Source organism: Triplophysa dalaica, chromosome 1 (assembly GCF_015846415.1).
Source record: "Triplophysa dalaica isolate WHDGS20190420 chromosome 1, ASM1584641v1, whole genome shotgun sequence".
NCBI classification, from domain to species: Eukaryota; Metazoa; Chordata; class Actinopteri; order Cypriniformes; family Nemacheilidae; genus Triplophysa; species Triplophysa dalaica.
This window is the reverse complement of record NC_079542.1, coordinates 21,653,733-21,676,102: the sequence shown is the minus strand read 5'-3', so window position 1 is coordinate 21,676,102 and position 22,370 is coordinate 21,653,733. Positions and strand designations below refer to the sequence as shown.

The following is a 22,370-nucleotide window of genomic DNA, read 5'->3' as shown; positions in this document are numbered from 1 at the left end:
CAAAGTCTGTATAAACGTTTAATCTTTTATTGTTGTAAATACTTTCAGATAATAAAATGCCTATCTTCTCTGTTAAATAGCTCAACGCGTTCATTTACAAATGTCTGTTACATATAGACGAAGACTTTCCCATTGTTTTATTTAGTTTTTAGTTCCATGTATCATACTGATCGTTATTATAAGTAACGTATATAAGAGGTGAAGACAGTCTTACGTTTTTACGTTGGGGGGAATGTTATTTAACCTTAATGAAAAAATAAAAAGATTTTAAACAGCGCCCCCTGTTGTTTAAGATTAAACACTTTTGGTTCAGTTTTAGCGTTGAAATGGCAAAGTAATGGCAACATGACAATCACATCTTCAGGTTCGTATATTCAACAAATCTGTAAATTGGAATGTCAAAACAGATCTAACCACGTACCTGCAACATTTCAATATAAATAACTGATTAACAAAGAATATAATTCTGCCATCTTCGAAGGACATACATAAAATAAAAATATCACTCATCATCAAGACAGGATCAGGAAACTTGAACCTGAATCTACAATAAGCTAGAAAAGAATTTAACTGGTTCATGTAGTTAGTAGTCAAAAAGCACATCATTGGGCGATTGTGACTACACACATCCACAGATTATATATTATCCACAGAATTAATTCGGTATGTATCCACAGTATTATACACATATATTCGCTGACAGTAATCCGCAAGGTATGAAAGAGAAGAGTAAGAAAGAAGAGTGGTAGAGGGGATTTTACACTGTACAATAAACTGAAAATTGATGTGTTGGATCAATAACAATTCTTAAATGTATGTTAAACATTTACAAAACCTATGCGATCACCTAATTTCATGAGGAAATTGGCACTTCTATCCCCACATCAATTTCAGTGCGACTGGACTGCATAAGGAGTAAACATTTTTTTTGCTTATTTCGGAGTGCATTACTTCAAAAATTTGAGAACACACAAGAACACAAATTGAAGCAACTGAATCATAAGCAAGACATTAGATAAACATTAAAAAAGGTTTTCTCTCACTTATTGATCAAAACGAGAAACCTACACAAAAAAAAAAACATACACACAAACAATCTTAGACATGGGCACTAGGGGGTATTCAACACTATGATGACGACTCGGCCTTGAGCACAGTACCACAGCACATTTATGACAGTCCAGACTGCAAGTGCTTTTAGCTGAGCACCACATGGCGGTCAAAGACAGACTTGCGCTGTTCTTGAACCTGCCTCCTCCAACGCTGTTGAGCATGCTCCACTTTGTTAAGCATGTTGGAACGCGAGCGAGAGCGAGAAAGCACATCATGGGCGTTAGCGAAGGGCTGCTGGTCCTGTAACATTAAAAGTTTAAGATATTACATTTATATTGCATCAGAGATTGGTGGTGCTACCATTAAAGACACAGCTTGGCTTTTCATTAACATTGATTCAAAAAAACTGATCTGCAAATTTATTTTAAACTAACATACTTACATTTACATCTATATTAAGGTATTACAGTTAAAAGACGGACGAATCATAGGAGAACAGTAACATCCACTTACTCCAACATCATCATCACTCTGAATGAGCTGTGAATGGCCAAATAGTCTTCTCTTCAATATTGGCTCCAACAATGTCAGATAGACCATATACAACAGTAGAAGTCCCAGAATGGACAGATAAATAATAATGGTGACCTGCAAAATAGATAGTCTATTAAGACATATCAAGGGTGATAATTGTTCAATGTACACTATTTGCTTAAAGGGATACTTTAGTAGCAAATCATTTTTTTTTTTAATACATTTAGTTTTTTTAATCAAAACAAGTCTCTGGTTCACGCGCATTCAAGAGATGACTGAAGCTAGACATTAAGGTTAATAGCGCTGTCAATATGGATATTCTTATAAATCCCCCAAAAAAACGCATCACTTCGCTTCAGAAGACCTTTGTTAAAACCACGGAGCTGTGTCGAGCCGTTCTTTGATCGATGGATGCACTTTTTGGAGCGTCAAGAAGTCAACAACTATTCACTCCCATTCTACCACTTAGAAGTAAAAGGATAAGTGGTATTATAACTCCGACTGCATTATTCTTCAAGAAGAAAAGCATATTCAGTTAGGATACCTTGAGGGTGAGTAAAACATGGGGAAATTTTGATTAGCTATTAAAGTTTCCCTTTAACAGAGCAACAGAGTTAAAGTTTAGTCACATGGAGAACTGTGAAACTTTAACCAGGATTAAGCTCAATTAACTTCCAAGGTCAAATATTTCTGAGCCACACAAATGCTATGTTTATTTTAAGGAATTGCATGGTCTTGCAAGGGATTTCCAGGGAAGCAATGGACTTTATGCATATCCTGATGCATTGTGTCACTTTAAAGAGATGCAGCTCTCAAATGCATAAATGTAAATTGTTTCCTAAATTATTTTATTTTTCCACACCAACATTCAAGGACAGGTTATACACTGGCTTGATCACCTGACAGTAAAGTTATTTATTGACTTGAGGGTTATGCTACTGCCATTACTATTTGGCTGTTCACTCTAAACGAGGTGATACGGGCATGTGCTGGAAGTGGTGACAATTGTCTGCATAACACAACTTGGAAAGGTAAAAGGAAGATGTTTAAATGGGTATCTTCCTTATTGTGTCAGTGTTAAAGCTGGTACATTTGGTGCAATCTGTCAAAAACCTCAAGCAGCATCTCGAGATGAAAATAGTTTTGCAATTATTTCCTCAGAGGTAGAAAGAACATACCACTCTCTTTTTCTAGCTTAATTTCATTTACTTCCTGCGGTTGCGTACTGCTATACTCTTTTGGCACTGATAACATAATAATGCACTAGTCAGTAAGGTCTATCACTATATCAATTAATTCAGCCTCACTTTGACTTTTTAAATTTCAGGTTTTCTCCATTTGTTACATTTCTCTTTGCCGCCTCCTGTGCACACCGCCCCTGGTGGTGAATTTAAGAATGCAACCTCTGTTGAATAACATTGGTAAATCCTCATACTAACATAAGATCAGACACAATAGCCTTTTTTTCCCAATTCGAGGGCAGCGTCCTTTGAAGGCTAGATTTTAAGACCGACTGCGTCACAGCAGTGCGACTGAAGGCTGTCCCAGTTCAAAGGTTGCTTCAAATGCAGCCTCAAAATTTGACCTTATGGGTTTTAAGAATAGAACGAATGTATCCTCAACAGCCTCAGCTATCCCAAGATTCATTGTGCGCCTCTAAAATGCTTGCAGTCAGTGTCTTAACATTATTTATTACACAGCTCATTGGAATGCTTGATTCTGATTAGCCAGTCTCGACATTTGCAGGTTTGTTATTCCCAGATATTTTTTTGATAAATTAAATATAAATAAAGATTTTAATAACATATAAGACATTATATTTACAAATAATTCTGGTACAAAACAGTGACGTTCTACATGGTTCATTACATGGTACAAAGACTCATGTAATTTATAAAAGACCCTGCACTCACTTTTATTGTTCCAGAGCTTCTTTCTTCATATTTACATTCACAGCGTAAACAGTATGCTTCCACATCTTTACCATCAACAGGCATTGGCTCCACCACATGAAGGCAATTACTGAGAAAAAGGATGAGTTATATGATGAATTCAGTGAATTGGAGAATCTTAATGAGTGGCATTACACACACACACACACACACACGTCAAATGAAGTAAATCATTTACCAGTCCTTCAGAGATACGTTTTGATTGTAGATCTGTCCCTTAGTTTCCTTGTAGGGCGGACATATACATTTACATCTGATGTCTTCTGAATTCTATGAAACGTGATCACAAATATACAACTTTATGTTCATTATATGCTCACCAATGATTGACGTGAAAGCTACGCTTCAATGGAACTGTTAAATATGCTGTTTACAGTTTAGATGTTTTATTCACCTAACTTAGTGTGCGATGTAGATAATATTTATATGTTTATTCAATCGTTTATTTATTGTAAATGAATATCATTTGTGTATACAACATGTTAGCTGCTAGTTAGCACCGCTAGCTAACACAGCAAAACAGTAACGTTATTACAACACGTCAAACTTATATTACTATAGTTGACGTGTCTTATAATACAAATGCCAAATATTATAACTCACCTTGGCTTCTGAGAGTTGTCCTGATAATACCAGAAGAAAGCAAACGAGCGAAGAAAACGTCAACAGATTGACAGCGACTGTTGAAGTCAGTGGAGACATCTTTCAGTTAACTTACGCCCAGGCCAATATTGTTAAATACTGAAGACAGGTGTCCCAGAATAATATATTTATATGACTGTTACAGCGCATGCAGCTCTTTTGGTCCAGAGAAACGGCAACAAAACAATGCGTGCGGGATGGGTACAGTCCGACACATCAGCTGACTATCAGCAGCCGGTGCGCGGATTGGCTCTTCCCTCCGGAAACACGTGAGTAGGAACCACTCTTTCATGCAAATTAGTCCGTTCGACTTCAGGCGGGGTTGCGTAGACTGATCGTCCTATGACCTTCGAGACCGCGAGAGTAGACCTGCTTTGTCTGCTATCGAATCACTCTCGCAGTACTTTGTCGTCACACACTGATCAGTTTGCGCATCTCCGCATGCGAACGCTAACGACTCTAAATGCTGATTACGTCATGTTGTACGCTTCAATCCATAAAGCAATCCATTGCATACAATTCAGTCAGGTGTTACCTGTATGACGCCCTGTTTTCGTGACTGTTTACAGGTTCAGTACAAGAGTGTAATCTGAAGTTTGCTAGTACATCAAATGTGTTTCTCTAAAATGTCATCAACTTCAATGTAACCACATGCATTGCAATCCGTGGAATCTGTGGAATTTGACTGATACAACAAAACATGAGTGTATTTGTTTATTTACATGTTAGATGTACAAACATAAAAATATAAACATTTAATTTACTCTGCATGTCATCAATGGGTAAACAATCGTTCATCAGGAGCCTTTTAATCTAAAAATCAGCTTTGGTGATTTGTCTGTCTGTGTGTGTGTGTGTGTGTGTGTGTGTGTGTGTGTGTGTGTGTGTGTGTGTGTGATAAATCAAATGATCATAATGTCTTACCAGTACCACTGTAAATATTTTGTACACCTAAAGTTTCTTATTGTAAACAAATTAAAAATATAAACTCATGTATTAAAGAAGGCTACAATGCAAAACAATACAATCCAGTAACATGAGAGATGATTAAATTTTTTTTACATAATGTACAACATATTCAGACTCACATAAAACATTAACTGCTTTAACTTTGACTACATTCTTTGTAGTGCTCTAAAGTATCAAAAATAAGGTGGACAACATATTTAAAAAAAAAAAATGATAATCTTGTTTCTTAAAACCTACAATATGTAGTCGCCTCTTCATTTTAAACGCCTTATAATTTTGTATTTAACCATATGCAGGCAATACTTACGATATTTGGGCAACACAGCGACCCCTGGGATATAAACATATGACAGAAGCAAGACTTTCTTTGACTCGTATTGTTTTTTTAAAAGGGCAGATTCATATCCATTTATTGGGGGGTAAGCAAAAAAGAGTCAATTTTCCTCTAGAGAAAGATTCTCCCAGGAAACTTCTCACCTCTCATGAGTTTTCTTTTCATCAAGTCCAAGAGAGAGTTTTGAATCCACGCAGAACATGCAGATAGCCAAGAAAGGATATTTGTTCCAGATCAATTATTTTACGTTTGAATGGAGCTCCAAATGTTAATTCCAAAAGTTATTTCTCAAAAACTCAGGGCCGTAGAAATCTTAAAACTTTGGAGCGGAGAAATCTGATAAAGGATTTGGGGAACATGTCTCTAGACTCTTGTGCAGAGTAGTTGAAAAAGTTTTGTGGATGGGCAAGGACATCAAATAGAGCCTTCATAAGCTTCTTGTCCTGCAAAGTAAATTTGACAGTAAACGTCAGATATCATCCACATGGTGGCGCTACTGTCGCACTTTCACTACTAGGACATGTAGTTACCCACCTCTGGATTTCAGTCCTTGTCACATTAACTGTTAAAATACAAGTTATAATGTGACACATTAAAAAAACAAATTTCCACTATACCTTCAAAATTTCTTGATGATTTTCAGAAGCATATAATCTTCCATCCCGAACAATGTCCTCAATAAGCTCCTGGTAGTCCTCTGAAAAAACGACATTACACAATTTAACATACACTGCCCATCATACAGTACAAACATCCATGTCCATTAAGCATCATCAATTCAGCTCTCACCATCATAGGTAACGTAAGGCACTAGAAAGCCTTTTCCACTGTTTCCTTCATTTGAGCGAAACTGAATCCAGAGTTTCTTGGATCGGGAGGTGAAGGCGATGGGCCGCTCATATGTCTGGCATGTCTCATAGGTTGTCACTGAATTGGGCAGAGCTATGGGAACAGTAAAGAAACTTATTTTTAGTGGCTTATTCAAGCAGAAAGAGAGGATGGAGCTAATGAACCAATCGTATGGCTCCTCCCCCATTCCCTCACAGGTGTATTCATTATCATCCAGCTGGTCATCCAGGAGCTAACAGATTCACACCAAATCAAAGTCTTGCAACACTTACAGCTCTTTCGCATGACCAAATAGTCCCCACACTCATCTTCAATAGGAAGGTAGATCTCAGGTACAACGACCAGGATTCTGCGCTTGGGAGGAGGGGTGATGGTCCATGTGCACTCGATGTTGGCTGGGTAGTTGCCAGGGTAATTGGGTGATTCAATATAGCCAGTATATTCTCCAAGCTCTCCTCCACAGTGCCTGTCTGAGAGGTGAACAAACATAAACGAAACCATGTAAGAATTAACAGTATATATATATATATAGTTGGAGACATATTCATGTATAATTCAAAGTTTCAGTTCAGTTTAAATACATACTTTTTTTTAGTTCACAAAAAGCTCAGATGGTTTGCTTACTTTTGCACTGCATTATGTTTGTCGAGCCATCAAAATCAGTAGTAGTGTTTCCAGGGCATGAAATGCAATAGTTCTGACCAAACTCCATTTGATAGGTTCCAACGGGGCAACGGATACATCGATGGGTGCTAGTGTTGTAGTAATGTCCTGGGGAGCACTGGACTGTAGGGAAAACATGCTAGGTATATTATATAATATTTCATATAATTAACACTTATCTAGGATATGACCTCTGGAGGTTAACCAAAGTTTATACACTACAAATTAATTTAATCAATAAAAGATCATAAAAATGCTTATTAATACTTATTAAGATTTAAGATATACAGTATTCATAGATTATACCATGAATTAATTATTTTTTAACAATAAACAGCACATTTAGTCAAATGTATGATTCTGTAGAAATATTTTAGAATTGGGGTGAGAAATTTAAAAAGTTGTCTTACCGTAATTAACATTTATTCAAACTTAAAGGGGGGATGCAATGGTGTTTCATGCATTCTGACTTATTTCCAATGTTAAACATGCAGGCTTCTCATGCTTAACATGGTCAATTTGTCAAAAAACGAGTTGGAAGTAAGACGTAGTATTTCTGTGCTTGATACACTCCCCCACCACTCAAACTTGTTTTGGAAAGGTTTTTATAAGTCTGGATCCCTGTTTCGTAACAGGGATCCTATTCCATTTACTGGGCAATTTTCCCAGAAAAGGGAAAGAAAGAGCCCGCCCACACTAACTTATAGTGAATCAATAGTTATGCAGGGATAATGCGATGATGTAGGGCAGGTTATTGTGTGCTCGTGATTTAGTTCCTACTATTTCCTAGCACAACCCCTTGACATCCTATTTTTCGGGAAATAATCGTACAGCTGTATCTATATTTTATGAATGTGATCAAACAAATAACTCTTCGAAGATACAAAGTATGCAATACTACTCTATAGGTACTCAAGATTAATATGAGATTGGCAGAAACTGTGTGTGTTATGGCAGCTTTAAAAGATGTTTAATTCTGTTTAAAAGAGAAAATTCTCACCTTTAGTCTCACAATCCTGGAATGACAAGGCACCTTCATATTTGGTTGAGAGGCTTCCTCCACATGGGAAACAGGATGTGCGGCCCACCTCAGGCTGATAAGTTCCTTGTGGGCATGCTATACAAGGCACAAACCCATCCCGGGAGAACTGACCAGGATGACACTGACCTAGGATCAACAAAACATTAAGACAATGCCAAAGAAACCAGCTGACTTCTCAAAGTTGAGTGCTTTATTGCCTTCCAGCAAAAGCAAACGGCATTGATGTCATGCAAGTTCATTATCTAAGACACTGCAGGCTTTCCCTCAGCCTTCTTGTGACTACAATAAATGGGCTGCCAGTGAGACTGGCCCAAATAGCTCCTTCTGTTTTGTCTATCAGCTTTAAGCAAAAGACAGCATCTGCGCCTTGGTGGCAAGGCGCCTTTGATAACACTGTTTGCCAAACAAAAACATGGTGGTGCCTTTTTTCTTAACACGAGACCTGGAAGTCTTTGTTGGTGTGAATGGATCAGACATTTGAGGATTTGAAGGACTGCATGAAATGACCACTCCCATCATACACAAAAACACTCGCACAATCACACAAACTCAACTCAAGCTTAACAAGACATGTGTCAGAGAGATTTTATCAATACAGGTATGCTTCCTGCCAACTGCATAAACAAAAAACAGGATGTGATTCATATTATCTCCTTTCAAGACCTTTAAAGAACAGTTCTCCCAAAAATGAAAATTCTGTCATCGGTTACTTGCTCTCATGACGTATGAACATAATAAGATACCTATGAAACACAAAAGATAAATATTTAAAGAATACCCTGGCTGTGATGTTCATATTATGAGATTGAATGGAGATGGGTGCTGTCAATATCCAAAATCAAATAAAGAAGAATAATCGTATTATAAAAGAAGTTAAAAAACATGAACTGAATGTGGTGTTAAAGCAATATGATCCTTGAAGACAATGTTATTGGTTCTTATCTGTCTCATGTCAAAACTAGACATCTATTGCGTCTAGAAGGCAGTTTACTTAATGTAAGGACTACTTGAAATGGCAAATGCTTAAAGTGATAGTTCACTCAAAACAAAAACTTCTGTGTCACCTTTTACTCACCCTCATATCACCTTCTGCAGAACACAAAATATACCTTTGAATATAAATATCTTATATTTCTTTAAATATATTTTGTTTTCCACAGTCCCATATAGTTATAGTGTCATCATTTATGAAGGTAAATAAATAAAGACAGAATTTTTATCCCTTTAACTTAAGTTATATGGAAATGAGAAACCAGGATATTCTTTAATAATTGTGCTGAAACAGAGGACAGGGAAGGGTTTGGAATGTTTTTTTTTGTTCAATTGAAACATCTGTGAAAATTCAACCTTATTTAGCGTGTGATGTTGGAAAGGTCCCAGACATGTTTGTTCATGAGAGTTTCTCTGAACTTCTTACCTCCGCACTCCGAGACGTTTCGTGCTCCTGCGGTTCTCGGGATTCCCCTGCCCTCAGGTCCCGGGCACACGTCGCACGACACCTGCCCCTCTTCATGCTGGAACGTCCCGGGGGGGCAAAGGAAACACCTCCCCTGATCTCCGGCGTAGTATGTGCCAGCGCTGCATTTGACTAACACAGAGAGAATCGTGGTGAGACAGAAGCTAATCCTGGAACACTTAAACAACAAGGGCCTTGCATTAAACCACTAAAGGGGCGCTGCAAATAGACCCGTTGCAGCTATGCCCAAAATTCAAACAACTAAGAGAACTGAGGCTTTGCACAGCTGCCTGGTGCCCCACATCAAACAGCGCTTACAAGCATGCACAATACCATTATAAGCGCACCTTCAACTCACCGAAGCAGATACTGAACACGCTCAAAGGGATATTTGCCTCTTACCTCATATAAACCTATGAAGTTTGATTAAAGGGAGTGGAACACAGTCTTTTTAATGTTCACTTTAGAAACCGCTCTGATTTATAGTGAGTATTTCAAAGGTGTTTCACACACACACCGATCTCTAAAAAAAGCTACCCGATGAAACAGTTTGGCCTTTTAAGAAAGTAAATTTGGAGTTTGGTAATTTGGAAACTTTACTTTCATCTCGCCATCTCTGCGCATACATCCAACCGACAGGAGAATTTAGACGAATCTCTTACTCCAGTTTATGGTAATAATGGCTAATTCCACAAAAGCTCAAACAGCATGGCAATTACGTGCGCTTCAGCAAATTGGCCGACTTTCCAAGAGAAGAAGAAAATGTAATTCTCTCAAGAGCAGTTCATTTTTTCCCCTCTTTTGTTAATCCTCAATGACCATGAGGAGCCACAGTCACATTGTCCTGGGCTGCTTTTCTTTGACCGAGCGAGAGAGCGAGAGAGGAGAGGAAAAGAGTGAGAGATGGAGAGAGAGAAGAAAACCTTGAAGCCTTTCAAATGCAAAGCAACGATTCCATTGAATCCTCGAATTGATGGCCCCAAAGAGGTTTCAAGGACCTTTCACCTCTATTCAAGTCTCCCGTCTTTTGCCTATTTGATGACATAGGCAAACACTATGGTATCACAGTGGTAAGGAGCTGAACCCAATAAAAGGGGTCAGGATTGTGAATCCCCCCATTCAGCGGGGTCCAATCGCTCCTTGCGCCTATCAGGCAGGGGCCCAAACAGCTGATGCTAATTGATTCCCATGGTGTCGCTGAAGTCAATTCTCTCGAGCCGCTCGCTGGCTGGGGTCACGCAGAGTGGCCCTGCCTAAGGAGGAATTTGGCACTTAAACTGCTTGCTTGAATAAACATCCCTCTAAAGCATACCCCTACAAAAACAAACAACCAAACAATAACGTAGCACATTTATGGACAGGAGTGGAAACGGCTCCCGAGAGGACAAACTTGAACAAAAAAGTATTCTTATAAGTTAATCTGCACGTGTGTTATAATAAAAAGTGCTATTAACAATTCAATGTTCGTCTATTAAATGTCAATATATAAGTGTAATTATATATAAGCATAATTTGATATATTATGTGTTTTGGTGACCCTTAAGGGGTAAAAAAGAAAACGTATGTGAGAAGCTTTGAAAAGGTGTTGAAGTGGGGATTTTTCCCCACTTACTGCAGTGGCTTGAACAAGCCCCACTGGGATTTACAATGGAGTAGGCAAACTGAAAAGGCTAAACTGCACTTAGTGAAGTGAGCCAGTGGGGGAGGCCAGATCGGGGGAAAATATACTTCTTTTTTGAACCCGAGTCAAAGCTCGGTTTAGCTGGAACTTGGACACTGCGGGTTTGTGTACCTTAATTGTATGACTGCTTCTGAGATGACTGTAGCTTGCCTTGTGAAAACGAACAACACTACATTCTGTATGTATTCAATGAATTACTTATTGGCAAGCAAGCATTTACAACTTACCTTGGCATTGCTTTTAACCGTGTTAAATTCAACAGAGAAGTAAACTTGGTGAGGGGCTTTATTGCTTTTAGTTGGACTTGTGTCTGGTAAAACAATGAGAAGGGTGCTACTCAACAGTCGCACATTTTCTCACTTCCCTCCATTCTCAGTCTTCAGTGGAAAATAAATCCACTCCGTTTAAATGGATACTCAAAACCGTCCTGAGATTGACAGAAAAAGTTAACCACTACAACTCCAAATATTATGGCAAAATTAACAACAGGCAACAACAAAATGCTATGGGGCTTGGCTCTGACAAAAATAAACTTACAGCAATTCCAAAGAACGTCTTTATGGAAACTCTCGCTGTGTTTTTGACTCATCTGGGATTCACATAGGCCCAAAGGAAATTAAATTGAGACCTCTTTAATATCTCAACCCTTTTCTTTGACAGCAGTACGATTAAACGGAGTGCAAATTGCTTTGTGTCTTAGATATTTCCTCTGAGAAAAAGACGACTTCTGCGTTTCCTCTCAAGAGATCAGAAGAATGTCACAAACCCTGCTCAGATTTACAAAGATACCAAAGTCTACAATAATTTTGTTTACATCAATTCTTATCAAATTCATCCAAGATCAAATTATACGAGCTATGCTATCCACATTTATTCCTTTATTGCATAGCTATATACTCCAAGTGATTCTCAATAACCATCTCCATTTTTTCTGCTTTTATTTCTCCCGAGAATTTTCAGTTTTCGACACCTGAACGAAACAAAACAGAGCAAAGTGTTATGATACTGCAAAGTTAGCAAAAGCACTTGAAAATGCCTTAACAAATAAATTCTCGAGAGACCAAAAAGCTCTGTTTTGTCTCCTATACCCGTGATACTGAGCCTTTAAAAGATAATGGACTTTCCCACCATAAAAGAAGACAAACAACCTTAAAAGACCTTAAAAAAAGACATGTTTGAAAGAGTTCTGGTGCCCTATGTTGAAGACAATGGAGGCAATGAGATAATGTTTAAGACAATGAGTCGCCCAGACAAAGAGTTCAAGTTGTTTACTCTAGAGTCTAAAGAAGACCAAAGATGTTGCATAGTGGAGAAGATAATGTACCTATTTGACCTGAAGTATGTCTGTCACAACCTTCACAATGCGTAATTGTAGATTGGAACGGCTTTTAGCTGTAAGAGCCAATTGCAGCCCACATTTTCGTTCACTTAATCCCAAAAGTTTTGACACGCTTTAATACAACTCATGCCAACTCTCTCACACCATTCATATTAAACTATTTAACACCCAATATGTCAGTCATCTGGCCCGCGCTGACGCCAAATTTACTTTTTGGTCCAAACACTCTAGAATGTTGCAATACTTTGGATTTAACAGTTTCTTTCCAGCGAGACATAATCACTTACAACTGGAGCTCAACCAACATAAAAAATGCTATTTGGAAAAAGACTGTAAATTATGTTATCCATATGGGAATCTTATGAAATGTTTTCATTCTTTAAGCAATAGCAAGTTACCAACAAGCATGTAGCACAAAACAAGCATTTTCAAATGTTAAGCATCACTGTCTGCTCACCACATCTTTTGTCCAGCAGAACCTGTCCCGTGCCGCAGTTCTCATGTGTGTCAGCTGTTCGGACGAGTTTCTTGGAGAGCTCGTACTCTGATCCAGCGAAGTGCAGGTGGAACTGCTCCCGGTTAATGGACTTACGAAGAGTGCGGATGGTTTTCCTAAGCCGCTTCTCAGAGCGACGTCGAGCACATGCCAGGTCACACCCCTCTGCTGGGAGAAATAAGGAATACCATATCTTCTTGTCCACTACATCAAACATATAGTCTTTCCCTACATAAACACATTTTTAACGTAGGACTCACATTCACACGCAAATCAGGAGATACTTTCGCCTTTGGCTTGTTTTAGTAACATAGCAGCAGAATCAGAAAGGAAGGTGAGATGTAAGCGAGCAGCACGCATGCAGGGCAGCGAAACCAACCTGTTACCTCCTCCAGGTTCACGTCCAGCTCAAACTGTGCAGTAATGGATGACCCCTCCTCCTCACCAGCCTTCCGCCCGTGGCGACTGCGTGGCTGTCTGCTTGAAGAGGCACAGTGCAGGCTAACAAAGCTGAACTGGACATTCTCTGTGGCTCTCTTATCTGAATAAATAGATATAAAAAGAAAATTGAATGGTTTTCAAAATACAGACTCAAGGATTCAAACAGGAAATACAGAGGAAATAAAATCTCTCTATGGTTTAGAGAGTTGGACATTGAATGATGTGAAGGATAAACACTGAGACTTATCAGATATCTGTGTGATTAATGGCCTGGGCAGGGATCTGTTGAAAGGCGTGCCATGGTTAATTTGATCTAACATTTTCTTACACTGCTGGACAGTGTGTTATAACAAAATTCTAAAAATGTTAATGGTCTGAACCTCCTCACATTCACTACATTACACTGACCCCACTCATCATGATACATTTAATAACATGTGTAAAAACTAGTTTTTTCTTGTATAAAATTGAGCTTAATTAAGCTTTATTTTTTGTTCAAAATAAGCTTTTGAGTAGAGATCTGCCCCCTTGGCACACCGCAATGAGAACCATTAAAGTTTTATAATTCAGGCCAACTTTGGGGTCCGTTTTTTTTGTCAAATTTTTGAAGTTCATATTTAATGGAAAATGCCCTTTTTATTCTTATGGAGAATTTGGGCGAAATTTTAGCTTGGAGATATCGTGAGAATTTTAAGGACAGTACCTGATAGAGCAGTTTTGAAGCTCTGTGCAAGATTTTCCTGACTGCGCTCTAGATTGCATTTCCCCGGTCCAGATTTAAAGGTGGCAATGGTTTTGATTCCTGAACCTGTAAGAGGAATGGCAACACCATGAGCTTTACAAACAAGCACATGCATTCTTTGAACCAATAATAGGCAAATAAACCATAATAAAATCCACAGTAATATTCACCAATCTATCACATATAGCCACAATCTGTTACAATAAACATCTACTATATACTAATGGAAGCATGACATTCCATACTTTTTAAAATACAAATGTAAATATTTAATTTTTCTTACTATTTATTTTGTAATCATTTTATTACAACATTAGGTCATTTTAGTACTGGCCCCTATCATTGAACCTTTATGCTTTTTGTTATTTTCTGCATAAGATGCCTTTAAAACAGTGAGCTTTAAAACCAGCATCAACATGCACTCGCCTGGGCAGTATGACCCGTTCTCTTTCCAATGTCCTCCAGCAAGGCAGGGCAGGGGCATGCCACAGGTCACCGTGTATGAATCCTGAGCTCCTACAGATGATGGTAAGTGTCAGAATATATGTAATATGTAAAATGTGTGAAGCACAGGCCAGGGTATGAATCTAAACTCACCACTGCTTATATGAACCTGAGACTGGCAGGTCAGGAAGCAGTGCTCACCTCCCCCCTGCTTACTGCAGTTGAGAGTCGGTCTGCCAGGTGGTGGTACAGCGGTAGAGTCCTCTGCTTCTAAATGTGAAAATAACAATGCTTAAAAGTAAAGTACACAAGCTGAGAGATGTGGAAGGACTGATTTGAAGAGACAACGCAGTCAGAAAGATCAACCATGCAGCATGTTAAGGTTCAGAAGGTGAACACAACAGACAGAAGAATGTATATATGTCAACATACAATATACATTACACGATACATACCAACCACATACAAGTTTTGAGTTAGACATTACTTGATGTCTGGTTGGTCAGCAGTGGCACAGATGGTGAGAGCCAGACTGAGAACAGAAAGTATCTCAAAGTATCTCCTGTTTTAACTCCTTGAACCCAAACTTGAGGTGATTTCCATCTAAGCTAACATCAGATAGTAAAACCCAGCATTCAGATTCACTGAGGCTGATCTTACCGATACAGTCTTTCCTGTTCCAGTGCAGCTTGTAACCAGCATGACAGCGGCACTCGAAGCTTCCCATGGTGTTCTCACAGGTGTGCTCACAACCTCCATTGTTCAAACTGCATTCGTTTATATCTAAGAACGGAGGGAACACCAAAACTGATTTCCATCAAGCAGCTTAAAAAGTCAACATCACTTCACTTCCTCTAGCTGTTTGTATCCATACCTCCACAATGGGCGAGGCCATAGAGAGTGTAGCCCTTGTTGCACACGCACTGGAAGCTGCCAGGTGAGTTTACACAAGTGTGGTCACATGTCCTCTCAAAAAAGCACTCGTCGATGTCTATAAACAAACCCAAATTAACTTCAGCAACAGATTACAGTACACTTATAAATCAAGTAAGCTCATTTTGTGTTCAAAGATTCACTGTTGATTCATTGGTGGTTTGATTAATAAGAGCGAGATGCCTTAGGAGTCTCGCATCAAGGACAGGCGGTTGTCTGTGTGCGAAGGCAAAATCTTAAAGGCTAAGCATAATTCTCATCGTCTGTGTTAAGGATCTTCAAAGGAATCTTGCAAGTCGATACTGGCAACCTTTAGGAGACTCCCAGTCTTATCTCCCAGTCTAGCTACAAACACACAGGTAAAAACAGCAACCCCATCGCTGTTTCTCTGTCGCAATGGACATGTAGAGGATGAACAGAGTGCCCTACCCTGGCATGAACGCTCGTCCGTCAGCAACTTGAAGCCTCTTTGACAGCTACACTCAAAGCTGCCGATAGTGTTCCTGCAGTAATGGTCACAGCCACCATTGTGGACTTCACACTCATCAATGTCTGTGGGACAAAGAAGGACCAAATCATGCTGTAGATTAGAACATACGTTAACTGATCAGCCACAAGGCGAAGTGCTACAAGTGTTTTATAAAACAAGTCCAGAACATGACGAATTAAAAGAATGAAATTGTATTTTTCGTTTGACCATCCAATTTTTATAATGTTGTATTGAATTGTTATATGTTGTATTTTTTTTTACTCTTATATAAAGGATTTTTTACATTACAATTCACAGATTTTCGACTGAAAACTGCTTACAGAAGTGTGCAGTGAGTACTAAAAAATCCCTTATGGTTTCAACAAAGAAACATAAAAATCACCTTTACTGTTCCTTGAAATTTTACTGCTCTGTGAAATGATTTTCAAAACCCTGCCAAACCATCTTTGGCAAACACTTGACTTCATTCTTTTAATGACTTCAAAATAAAGTCATTTTATTTTTTTCTTTCCTTACTGGAACTTTGAACTTCTGTATTACTACTGTATTGTGGCACTTTTCATGTTTATGCTTCTAAAGGATAATTACCTTTGTGTTGTAATCCTCAAGTATTTCATAAAGAAAGGGAGAATAGTGTAAACTAAATGATTAAATCTAAGTGTAAACTACCATATTATTACTTTTAGTTTTATGCAATTCAAAAATCTTCATATAAAAGTAATTTCTTAATTTCTTCAAGTTTCTTCAATTTAGTGTGCAATGAGACTTGGACGTGTTTGTATTACATTCACACTGAAGCAAATTAAAAAGTGCGTGTAAGGGAATACTATGTGGTGTTGATTCGCACCTTTGCAGGACTTGACATCAGGCTGGAGAGTGAATCCCACTGGGCAGCTACAGCGAACCCCTGTGGATGTGTCCTTACAGGTGCTGTCACAGCCTCCATTATTCACCGCACACGTCTCTGAAAAGACAGATTCAGTGATCAGAAATGTGTGATTTACAGCCTGATGTTATTTCTCCACAAACATTTTCAACATTGCTTCAGTTTATGTGCTAAAGTCTATAGACTGCATGGATAGCCTATATAAATCCAAGGACAAAGAGGCCATATGCAGTGCGCTATGTAAATATAAGTTGACACTGACAAACACAACACTCAGCACAACTTGTGCATGAGAGAAACACATGTGAAATGTACCACTCCATCACCAGGGCGTATTTTACAACAGAAAAATCAGACGTGGTGAATTGTGGGTTCCCAGTCATTTCACAGTTTACCTAAAAGACTGTGGAATGCCCAGCCTGCCCAGGATATGGTTCTCTAAATATATGCGCTATAGGCTAACACAATGCATCTCGGATTTCTCTACAAGCACAAGCAAAATATCGAACGCTGTTTAATTGTATCAAACCAAATAGTTGAAGCCTATATCTTTACTTTGATTGTCTTTTTGTTTGTGGTAGAGTTTTACCCATGAGCAGTCGACGCTTGACTCGTTTGTCGACCTCGGCCAGGGCTGTGGCATTGTGGTCAGGGGTGGTGGGGGCTGTTTCGTCCCTTTCTGAAAGAGACAGACAACAGCATGTGAAAAGCATGTGTAACCAAAAATGTTTTTTACTGTAATCAGATTTGATTTCAAATGATTACTTTTGTTATTTCAAAATACGTTAAAATTATAGTTTAACCATTGAGCGATTGGTCTTTAACATTAGAACTGTACCGTGTGTAATCTTTTATTCCAATTCCATTGTAACTTTAGTTTAAATTAAACGTCAATAAAAAAGTGTTTTTCTTCAACAAACATAGGTTTACATTAGTCTGTAAACACCCAGAGTAACGATAAAAAAATCAGGACTTTCACTTTCAGCATTACATTTATTCATTTGGGAGACGCTTTTATCCAAAACGACTTACTTTGCAATGTCCTATACATTTATACATAGGTATGTGTTATCCCTTGGGATTGAACCCACGACCTTGCGTTGTTCACGCAATGCTCTTACCACTGAGCTACAGGAAAGCTAAACTGCACAATAACTTTATTTGGTGATTGTATAGCAGTATGAAATTAAACAAAACTGCTATAAAATAAGATGCTGGAACAGTGCCATCTAAAGCTTTAGACTAATCACATTGTGCAGCAGTTTGTTGCATCACATCACTCGTCTGATGTAACAAGAAAAATTATAAATTCACCTTTTTATAATCCACAACTAACCAATCCCACGCAAAAAGACATCCCTGACTGCCAAGTTTACTGTTCTGTAGTGTTCACAAATAATACAAAATTATCATCACTTTCTACACTATAAGACAATCAGGAAAAGCTAAGATATCTCAGACAGTACGAAGAAAGAACGATAAACGCAGACCTCACACACACAGCCTGCAGGCTCCAGCTGTTCTTTCTCATTATCTGATAAAATATGTATGTGTCGGTGTGCGTTTGGGTCTGACTAAGAGATCTCTATCATCACCTTAGCACATGTGCGAACAAAACATACAGTAGATGAGCTTAAAGTAGCTCCAATTACTTGTCAACAGATCATTGCAACTTCAAACACTTACGTCAGAATCAAACAAGTGCGCAGATTTACCAAACAACACAACAAAAACAGCAAAACTAGTAAGGTAGCCTTACCTACACATGTTCTGCCATCCGCGTGCAGTTCGTACCTGCCGTGACACCTGCAGATGGGCCCCTGTTCGGTGTCCTCACAGATGTGCTGGCAGCCCCCATTACCGTGGTTACACGTCACTATGCAACAGAACATAAACAGCGTTACATCAACAGCTACAGTGAGGTGTTCTGTGGTATTTCTCAGCCTAATGGCGAATGATTCACACGTACGGATGCAGCCCCGCTGGTTTTTGGCCAGCTCGAAACCTGGTCGGCACTCACAGGCTACGCCACCTCTGGGTGTTTCCTTACAGATGTGAGCACAGCCGTGGTCTTTATTCATGCAGCTCAGGCCTTCTGTGAGGAAGAGATACAGTCAGGCAGACTTATACAATTCTGTAAATATAAAATAAGCTAATGTTAACAAGATTACAAATCTGATATTATTTAAATGTATTTAATATACCAAGTATAATACTGGGGGTATAAGAATCATCAGGATGCCTCCGATTTTGTTGATACAGCAGGTTGCATTTATTAAAACCTCCCTTTAATGTTATATTTAGGCCAAATCTATATTTTACTTGCTGTTAAAGGAACAGTTATTCTGTCTTCATTTACTCACTCTCAAATTGTCCCAAATCTGTATAAATGTCTTTGTTCTGATGAACACAGAGACAGATATTTGGAAGAATACTTTTAACCGAACATATCTTGGCCACCATTGACTTCCATAATAGGAAAAGTTTTTTGATACATTTCTTTGTTCTTTTGAACACAAAATAAGATATTTTGAGTAATGTAGGAAAGCACACAATTCTTGGGCACTTTTGACTTCCATTGTCATTTTTCATACTACGGTAGTTAATGGTGGCCAAAAACTGTTTGGTTACAAGCATCCTTCCAGATATATATTTCTCTGTATCAGAATAAAGTAATTTATACAGATTTGGAACAACTCTAGAGAATTGATGTATGATGAATTTTTCTTTCTCGTGAAATGTCCCTTTAACTAGAGGCAATCAATTGTCAAATAATGGTACAAGGAGAGGCAGTTCCAAGCGTCATGACTCATGACCAACCGAAACTGTAGGCAGACTGTTAAATCAATATTAAGATGCTCTGTGGATTACTAACACAAATCCTTAAGATTACAGGTAATGCTTGTTCTCTTACAAATATCAATTGAATTGAACAAAATTCAAAACAAAAATCTTGAGCAGCACTTTTTGTCTGGTAGGTACATGGACAACGTAATGAACTTCCCTGATAGTAAAAATGTAAATAATTCGACTATCAGTATAAGAACGAAAGAACGCAAACAACCCTACGTTCGAATCATCAAGCACCTGTTGTTACAATGCTTTAAATTCAATGCCATTTAATGCCACGCAGCCTGACCTGACATCAATAGGGTGTCTCTGGGTCAGTGTAGAGGGCTGGTTTCCTGCAATTCATTCTGCAGCTCAGTGAAAGTGCTGATAGGATTTAGCAAGTTTACCCAGAGAAACCAAATGGGGTGGAAAACCTTGCAAACCTTAGCTCAATTTACCGAGGGAAAAAACAATACTCGCCACTGAGAAGTAACAGACACATAAAAAGGTTTTTATTCTCATCTATGACACAGACCACAAAGCCCTGAGTGTTGCAGTTATTAACTTGTTTTGTTCCTCTGAACATGGGGCTCCCTTTCCCACAGCATGGGCCCTTTGGTACTGAACTGCTAAAGATAAAGCCCCGTAGAGGGGAAACCCAACTTAAAAGCTGCCATTCTCCATTGTGCTGTCAATCACAATCCCATGTGAGAACATTTATAAATTAGGATGGCTTTGCTTGGCATGACACCTTTGCAAGTGCGTACTCCAACAAGCCTTCGCAAATACACTCCTAGTATCTGGGTCATAGGAGAATGTCCACCACGACTAAGATTTTGCAAGGCATGTTCTCATTTACAAATGCACTGAAGCAGATCTCGTGAGTATTGTGGGGAACATGGTAGATAGAAAAGGTGTGATAAAGACAGCTAGTTGCTCACCCACAGAGCGATGGATGCATGTGTGCTGATTGTCACTCAGGAAAAAGCCCTCCTTGCAGCGGCACTCATAGCTTCCCATGGTGTTGACACATATATGCTGACAGCCACCATTGTTGACGACACATTCATCCACATCTAAAGACAAAGAATGTCAAAGTAGTGACCATGACATTACGCACCAAGGTACTCATAACATAGTAGATTTGGAAATGACTTCACCGGTGGGATCACTTGCCAAACTTAGTATTCTTGATACATTTCTGCTTACCAAGACAGTTGTGTCCATCGTGCGCCAAATGAAACCCATCAAGGCAAGTGCATCGGTAATTTCCAGGTATGTTGTTACACTCATGTACACAGCCACCATTGTATTCCAAGTCACATTCGTCAATGTCTAAGAAATGGAACAGAAATCAAGGCTGGTGAATGCTTGCAATTTCAAAGTAAAAAGTAATTTCTAATAAAGTAAATGTAAATAAAATAAAACGTATAATTCACAAGTATTATAAAGCACACTCCAGTTTGTGTATAAAGGAAGCTGTTACCTTCACAGTGTTTGCCGTCTCCTTTAAAGCCCGTTTTACATGTGCACTTGTATGAAATCGGTGTATTTTGACAAATAGCGTCTATGTGACAGGCATCGCTTCCCTCTGCGCACTGATCTGAATGTGAACAAGAGCGAGAAACATGAAGCAGAACGATCATTAGTGGGCTATTAGATGTATATTTGTTATGATATCGCTCAAATTACACAGCATTTACTACATAATTTAAAATAAATCGTACAAAAATGAGTACTTCTTTTGTTAAGATGCAAGTCAATTAACTTCATTATTGTTTTGAAAACAGTGATTGATTAAAGTATGATGTAATAAGTGTGACATAACCACATGCAGTGCAATGTTTTGCTCAAATATTATATGCATTGCAAAGACAACATCATGGAAAATACATGGGATAACATTTAAGTCACAGATCATATGGGCATGTTTCCATGCCTGTATCGGTTGCAGAGAAACCGTAAAGAAACAAAGTATCAAAACAAGTGAAGGTAAACAAGTCACAAAAACCTGCGAGTGGGAACTGCGTGTGGAGAGCATCGGCAGTAACAAAGTGGAGCCTCTTACCAGTGTTGTGTGGAAGTGCGGCGCTTTGGCGAGTATTTAAAAAGAGCGAAAACAAACACATGAGTCGTGCAGTCCAAACAGCTCCCATGGTGATCAGTCCAGAGTTTAGAGTCGAGCTCAAAAACATGCGTTTAGTCCGACACGAGTGACCCACTCATTTTCATCTGCAGTTTGTCAGTCGATTCGCACTTCTGAGCGCTTCCACAGAAGATGTGTGTGAGAGAGGAGCGTGCGCGCGCGCGTGCGTGTATGTGAAAAGGAGCCTTTTCTGTGTCTCTCCATGATTCAGTGTGTGTGTGTGTGTGTGTCGGGGGATGGGGGTGTGAGCGCATTCACACAAAAGTGTTCCTTTTATTGATCTCCAAGAGCCCATGTACATAGGACAGAATTGATTTTAATGTCGGGTAAACTATTCAACTGGCAACAGTGGCATAATGGGTGTAGAAATACGAGAAAACACACCACTCATTTATAATTAAAACCTCTTTGTGAGTCTTAAATATAAACAGATCATGGATATTTGT

At 38.7% G+C, this 22,370-nt stretch overlaps 2 protein-coding genes across 5 annotated transcripts; both read right to left on the bottom strand.

Moving 5' to 3' along the window:
- Positions 1-5: 5 nt before the first annotated feature.
- Positions 6-4,434, bottom strand: tmem9b (TMEM9 domain family, member B). Its single transcript, XM_056749431.1, has 5 exons — positions 4,143-4,434; positions 3,718-3,809; positions 3,501-3,609; positions 1,567-1,701; positions 6-1,353 (listed from the first exon to the last, which is right to left on the bottom strand). The coding sequence occupies exons 1-5, from the start codon at positions 4,239-4,241 to the stop codon at positions 1,198-1,200; spliced, it is 591 nt and encodes a 196-aa protein (XP_056605409.1). The 5' UTR covers positions 4,242-4,434; the 3' UTR covers positions 6-1,197.
- A 475-nt stretch (positions 4,435-4,909) lies between these two features.
- Positions 4,910-22,103, bottom strand: scube2 (signal peptide, CUB domain, EGF-like 2). Of its 4 annotated transcripts, none has more exons than XM_056749427.1 (23): positions 21,847-22,103; positions 21,265-21,381; positions 20,988-21,113; positions 20,720-20,854; positions 18,916-19,041; positions 18,706-18,822; positions 17,536-17,625; positions 16,908-17,024; positions 16,000-16,122; positions 15,512-15,628; positions 15,298-15,420; positions 14,791-14,907; positions 14,620-14,709; positions 14,155-14,259; positions 13,390-13,551; positions 12,972-13,178; positions 9,456-9,626; positions 7,997-8,164; positions 6,958-7,119; positions 6,606-6,803; positions 6,274-6,426; positions 6,102-6,181; positions 4,910-5,927 (listed from the first exon to the last, which is right to left on the bottom strand). In XM_056749427.1, exons 1-23 carry the CDS (start codon positions 21,971-21,973, stop codon positions 5,781-5,783), a joined length of 3,078 nt encoding a protein of 1,025 aa, XP_056605405.1. In that variant the 5' UTR covers positions 21,974-22,103; the 3' UTR covers positions 4,910-5,780. The 4 variants fall into 4 exon arrangements, with proteins under 4 accessions (XP_056605405.1, XP_056605406.1, XP_056605407.1 ...); XM_056749428.1 differs by having other exon boundaries at positions 12,972-13,175; XM_056749429.1 differs by having other exon boundaries at positions 18,916-19,038.
- Positions 22,104-22,370: the final 267 nt, after the last annotated feature.

Bases quoted from the DNA above. Each gene is read 5' to 3' on its own strand.
- tmem9b (XM_056749431.1), bottom strand. From the start codon at position 4,241: ATGTCTCCACTGACTTCAACAGTCGCTGTCAATCTGTTGACGTTTTCT. The intron at 3,810-4,142 runs GTGAGTTATAAT...CACGTTTCATAG, and splicing joins GACAACTCTCAGAAGCCAAG to AATTCAGAAGACATCAGATG. The intron at 1,354-1,566 runs GTAAGTGGATGT...TTAATGTTACAG, and splicing joins AGAGTGATGATGATGTTGGA to GACCAGCAGCCCTTCGCTAA.
- scube2 (XM_056749427.1), bottom strand. From the start codon at position 21,973: ATGTTTTTGAGCTCGACTCTAAACTCTGGACTGATCACCATGGGAGCT. The intron at 18,823-18,915 runs GTACGTGTGAAT...TCTGTTGCATAG, and splicing joins AAACCAGCGGGGCTGCATCC to TGACGTGTAACCACGGTAAT. The intron at 8,165-9,455 runs GTAAGAAGTTCA...TGTTGATCCTAG, and splicing joins AAACGTCTCGGAGTGCGGAG to GTCAGTGTCATCCTGGTCAG.